The 6,180-nt window shown below is 31.7% G+C and overlaps 1 protein-coding gene across 1 annotated transcript; it reads left to right on the forward strand.

The window, feature by feature from the left end:
* The first annotated feature begins 1,139 nt into the window (after positions 1-1,139).
* Positions 1,140-4,339, forward strand: LOAG_11685 (hypothetical protein). Its single transcript, XM_020448396.1, has 10 exons — positions 1,140-1,236; positions 1,389-1,542; positions 1,730-1,880; positions 1,989-2,151; positions 2,260-2,377; positions 2,806-2,851; positions 3,001-3,194; positions 3,435-3,564; positions 3,771-3,865; positions 4,035-4,339. Exons 1-10 carry the CDS (start codon positions 1,161-1,163, stop codon positions 4,189-4,191), a joined length of 1,284 nt encoding a protein of 427 aa, XP_020301458.1. The 5' UTR covers positions 1,140-1,160; the 3' UTR covers positions 4,192-4,339.
* The last annotated feature ends 1,841 nt before the right edge of the window (positions 4,340-6,180 follow it).

Here is a 6,180-nt window from a genome sequence, read left to right on the forward strand (position 1 = left end):
AAATAATCAAGTATTAAAGAAAATTCAGTGAATTTATTTTAAATTTAGCGATATTCATATTCCGTTGTAAAGGCTTTATAAATATTTAATTTAATTTATGGGAATGTTTGATGTCTTGTTGTTCAACAGTGGTAATTTTGTTTATGATTTTTCGAAAATGTGAATGTAATCATTTTTTTTTGTGCTAATGTACTGTAATCTTTTTTATATGTGATGTGTATCTTTCTGAAATAACATAAACTGTATACAATATAAACAATTTGTTTCAGTATAATGGAGCTTGATTGAATTTACAAACCTACAAATTTGGAGTTTTTTTTTCCAATGAGATTTCAAATAAGTTCTAATATGACTTTCCAGAAATTTTTCGATAATCTTCCCTGAATGGAAAATAATGGCAAACGATGGTTCGGCTTACTTTTGGATGCTTCTAGTTCTGATACAAATGCAAATTTGTGTAATTCAATGAAAGGTTTCCAACGACACAAAATATTCTGTTAATCCTAATTTCTATAGAAAAACTGTTTGTGATAGTATTATTCACTTTTTTTTGCATAATCTGTATGAAATATTTTCCATTTCACAATGCACGCTATTCAATGCAAAACAAAAAAATGAGATTAATTTCGATTTTTTCTGAATTTTTCTGATCTTTGACTGATTCGATCTTTTGGTTATAAAAAATCAGTATTTTTGTTCAGAATTCAGTCCACTGTCACAAAACTGCTTCCCTTCTCACCAAATTTGTTTCTACAAATTCTTCTACTCATTTCATACTACTCATTAATTCTTCTACTCATTTCATACTACTCATTAATTCTTCTACTCATTTTATAGTCTTGATTAGTCATCATGCCTAAAACAAAAAGTAATTCTAGAACCTATCCTTCACTGAAACAACCGAATTTTGGCCTAAATCTCATACATATTACTAATCATTTACCGTCATTACTCATCAAAAGGAAAATGAAAAAATTTGTTTTACAAATTATTCGAGGAAAAATTGTATCCTTTGGCAAGTAGATTTATTACACATTCAAAGTGATGGAATCTATTCTCTAAAGAACTCGAAATTCACTTGTAATAGTAAAAAAATTCGACAATGTCTTAAGATTATTCAAATCATTGAGTATATTCTTAATTTACAGCTTTTGATAACAATGGATTTGAAATACCTTGCCATTCTCACATTCATTGTAAGGCATATGGTATCATCCAATATTACATCAGCAGCAGGTAGACTTTTTGAATTTTTAAATTTTAAGTTTCAATGAACTATTTTAAAGTGATGCAGTGTACATAATTGAGAAATTTGAATGAATTTGCATTTTCTTTTTAAATATATGAAGAATAGGAACAGTTTAGCGATGAATTAAGTAAAATTTCAGGAGGAACAGGTGAGGATGGACCCAGCGCTCATAAAAAAGGAAAGCTTGAAACAAAATTTCGATATCCCAATGATGAACTACTCTCTGTTTTTAGACAAGTGGGACATATAATTGTTAATCACTTACCCCACGAAGATTTAAAAAGTCTTAGCAAGTTAGCACTTTTCTTTCACTTATATATTATCACGTTACAGATATTCCCTAAGGTCTGGAAATCATTTTTGCAATTTCGATCACTAGTAATTGTAGGAGATAAGGGAAATTGGAATGAGTTAATAAGTTATAATGAATTGATTGGAAATAATAAAAATAATGGATTATTTTTTCATATCGTCTTACAGGGCACTCCCAATGCTGTATGAATATGAATCTCCAAATTACGAGTTAAACCGTCTAAATAGAATACTACATTACCGGGACGGTAAAATAACCCCTCGAAATTTAGAGAATGCTTTGGAACTCGTATCTAGGATGAATTTCATCGATGATCAAGTATGCTCCATTCTTTGTTCCTGTCAAAAATCAGAAATTAAAAGTTAGAAAGAACTTATTATAAAAGACGAAGGTTTGATAATGTAATGATGCAAATTCAAACTTTAGCACCGAAAATCCTTCGCGATGAATCATTGGACACCATATCAAGCTATTTTGTTTGGTAGAGAAAAACCGATCAATGCAATATTCACGGCATACCATCCTTGTTCAGTTCTGATATTCACATCTTACAAGGATCATTTAGAAATACTCGAGAGATCCGCATATAGTAAGAAAATTTTAATGGGTTTTTGCATTATAACTTTATTGTAATTAATTAAAGAATGGCATTAAACCATTATTAAACAAATAAATAGTTGTAATTATGTCATTTCAGCAGATAAGCCATTCCAACCCGTTGAAATAAAAGGAAGTCCAATGAACGGAGTGATTTTCCCATACGATTTAAGTTTCCCCTCGTACAAGCCCCTTTATTTATGGCAAATCGAAGATCTGTTAGTCATCTTTTATATTAGCTGAAGCAAACTGTAATCATTATCAAATTATGCCAAAATCGTTCAGTGCTGAGATTTAATCGTTCTTGGCACAAATACTGCAATGATTTCCATTCCAAACTTTGCATTAATAATTAAATGTGACAATCGAATGGTCATAATACTTGAATGATAATGATAATGAAGTTATATATGAGTGATATTGAAGTCTTTCTTTGTCTAAATATACTAAGAATTGTAATCAGAAGGCATAATAGCACAAACAATTCAATCAGGGAATGCAATTAGAATTAAATTTGAACCGATACACCAAGAATGTAATTCATTCTACCCCAAAAGATCAGTGCAAAACTCTACCGAATATATAATATTCAATAGGTATATTGGTCATTGCCATGTTTGTCTTTAATTGCAACAGTTTTTTTCAGTGTACGCACAAAATATTATAAAACAAATTATCTGGAAAACTATGAAGTGAGTTAATTAAAGCTTAATGCAATCAACAGTACATGACACCCCGAATGATTATGTTTATAGCAAAGTGAATTCTACATAGGATTTTACTTCTAGAGCTTATTAGAAGTACGATCTTCTGAACTTAATGAAATAATCATGAATCCCAGATAAGTGTTCGTTATGATCCAGTGGAGAATGCTCATTATGACACAGTGAAGTTGGTCATTGTGATTAGTAGCGGCCCCAAATCTACTTATGATGACGCTGAAAATAAAGCATTGAACGTAATCAAGGAAATTCGAGAGAAAAATGTCAACGCGCCAATTTGCGTTGTTGCTCAATCGGATAATCGAAAGAGGGCGTAAGTCAGACATGATTGTTTTTTGGCCAACAGATCAATCTAGAATGGAGTGACACTGAAAGGAGTTAATTAAGACAATATTTATTCATATGTTTGAATGTGTTTGATAGGATGAACATTAATTCCGGTATCGAATAAGAATATCTTTCATGACGGCTTCCGAAATAGGATAAATGCTTTAATAATTATGGACAGACGATGAATATTTTATTATTGCTGCAACAAATATCTCAGTTTCAGTTCAAACATCAATTCGATAGGGGCTGGCAAAATGTTAAAATTCTACGGAACTGACGTAAAAGCATCGACTCTTCTCGTGGATAAAAATGATAACAGCGAAATGTTGAAAACAAAGTTTGAAGACTGGAAGGTTTGACTCGTTTATTCGCTCTAATTGTTTTTTAATTTACTTCAGTTTATTCGTAATCGTTAATATCGTGAAGTCATTTCCTCATTAAAAGCTTGTTAATTCTTCATACTTTTGAGGTTTGACTGCGTTTTTTACGTGACTTCACGTGTTGTCAGTATTTATTAAAAATATGCTCTTTATTGTGTAAAATTATCATTTTTCTGCAGAAGGAATTGCTCTTCTTTAACAGTCATCAACTAATAGCCTTCCATTTTACCAAGATCAATGACATCGAGCCGGAGGATAGTGAAGAGATATTCAGGTAAGATATTTAGAATATTCAACGAGACATTCATAATCAGTTCCCAGAATCACATATTTGGTGTATTGGAGAAATGTCACAGCAAAAGTGGACAGGGCATGCGATTCTGCTGGCCTTTTCTTTTCTCTGATCTGATAAGACTAGGATATCACTTTTTCTTTCTTTGCAGTAATACATTTCCAAACATTCCGCTAAGTACGTTACGTCTACTTGATGAATCATCGATGACTGGAGTTGACTATCAAATTGGGACGGAATTTCGTTTCCATGCTGGTCCTGTATATGCAATTGTTGGTTTTCAACAATTTGGAAGAAAGTTCGAATAAAATGATTGATTTTTGTTATTGATTGACTGTTTCATAGACACAGTTCAGATGAATTTCGACAAGTAATTCAACTGTTTTGTAAGCAGTTAAAGCCATGAAGACATTGTTATGAAGATGTGATAAATATTTGGTAATATATAAAAACGGATGATTCATTTGAAGTGTCAAATTTCAAACTAAACAGCCAATTTTTGTGCCTTGAATACACAGCCCCTTGCCGATTATCTTCCAACCAACCGACCTGTGGAAACGCACCTTTCGATGGGAGGGTCCTTGTACCGTTTTATGATTGCAAAAATTAGATCCCTTATGGAACGCCCATTGCTATAGGGTTAAAACGATATGAGCATATACAACAAAGATGTTTGGCTTTCTTTCAACTAAGGGAATTATCGTTTCTTTGTTTCCATTCGCGATATCAGCGAGACAGCCATGATTAAGTTATTGATTAAGTGGCCACCGATGAATGTACGTTAGTTGATTGTGTCAATGAAATCAATTGCTTTGTGGACAACAAACAAAATTTTCGAGATTTTTTTGTGAAATTAATTAATTGAATTGCTAGAAGATTTGTGAGCGGATCAATTATCACAGATCTGAAACAAAATGGATTACGCGAATTCTATCGTGTCTATTTTGCCTTATCACTAATGGCAGTTCCTTTGTTTATAAAATTTTCGGAAGTCTTAAATGTAAATTACAAAACAAAAACATAAGAAGTAACCAGATTTAATTATTCGAAAATTACCAATTTTATCGATAGACGATCATTGTCATTTTTATTTACTCAATTCGCTATTATCATTCGTTGTCATCCACTTTTTGGGGAATGAATCGATATCTCCAAAGAAACCTAGTAGAACTCGAGAGGATAAGTCTTTCGAACCGTCAGGACGGTGAATCAGAAATTTTTGTTCGGAACTGAAGAAGACAATCAGTTTTTCGCTAGGAATTCAAATGCAATACTTTTTCAGAAAATGTATGACATTGAAAAGTAAGCAACCTACGATAAACAGATTCTATCCAACTTTGAAATTAGGAAAAATCGAAATCAATCTCAGTTTTTTGTTTTACATTGAATAATATGCATTGTGAAACAAAAAGTACTTCATACAGATTATGCGAAAAAGTAAAATAATACTGTCACAAACAATTTTTCCATAGAAATTGGGATTAACAGATTATTTCGTGTCACTATAAGCCTTTCATTGAATTGTCACAAACAGTTTTTCTATAGAAATTGGGATTAACAGAATATTTTGTGTCGTTGGAAACCTTCCATTGAAATACACAAATTTGCATTTGTGTCATAAATAGAAGCATCCAGAAATAAGCTGAACCATCGATTGCCAATATTTTCCATCCAGGGAAAGTTTCATTTAAGGAGGGATTTTTTTTGCTATTATAAACAGATTCTCAAATTTTTATTTCTAGAAAGGTTTTTTCTTTTCAGTACTGAATTTGGTGCTCTTTTTTTTCTCTCTTCAAACTTAAATATAAAATTTTCGTCATAAATATTAATCATATGATGATAAATATTTCAAACGTTTCAAATTTCTCAAAAAAATCTTTCAAATTTGAAATTTCTCAAACGTTTGAAATCTAGTGGCGTTCTCTACGTGACTTTCTATGTGACATACTGTCAATGTTTATCAAAAATATGCGCATTATAACGTTTGCTAATTATCCTTTTTCAGCAGAAGAAATTGCTCTTCCTTAACAATCATCAAACAATAGCATTTCATTTTACTGTAGCCAATAGCATTGAACCGGAAGATAGCGAAGAGATATTCAGGTAGGATATTTCGAATATTCGGCGAGATATTCATGATCAGTAAAATTGTTTTTCGAATTTCCAGACATTAATGATCATAAAATGATCGTATTTTCCACAGTTTTCCGATAATAATCATTTGCCATCTTGCAGTAAGACATTCCCAAACATTCCGCTCGTACGTCATGTTTGCTGGGTAAATCAACAGTGACTGG

This window comes from Loa loa (genome assembly GCF_000183805.2).
Source record: "Loa loa unplaced genomic scaffold supercont3.980, whole genome shotgun sequence".
Classification (NCBI taxonomy): domain Eukaryota; kingdom Metazoa; phylum Nematoda; class Chromadorea; order Rhabditida; family Onchocercidae; genus Loa; species Loa loa.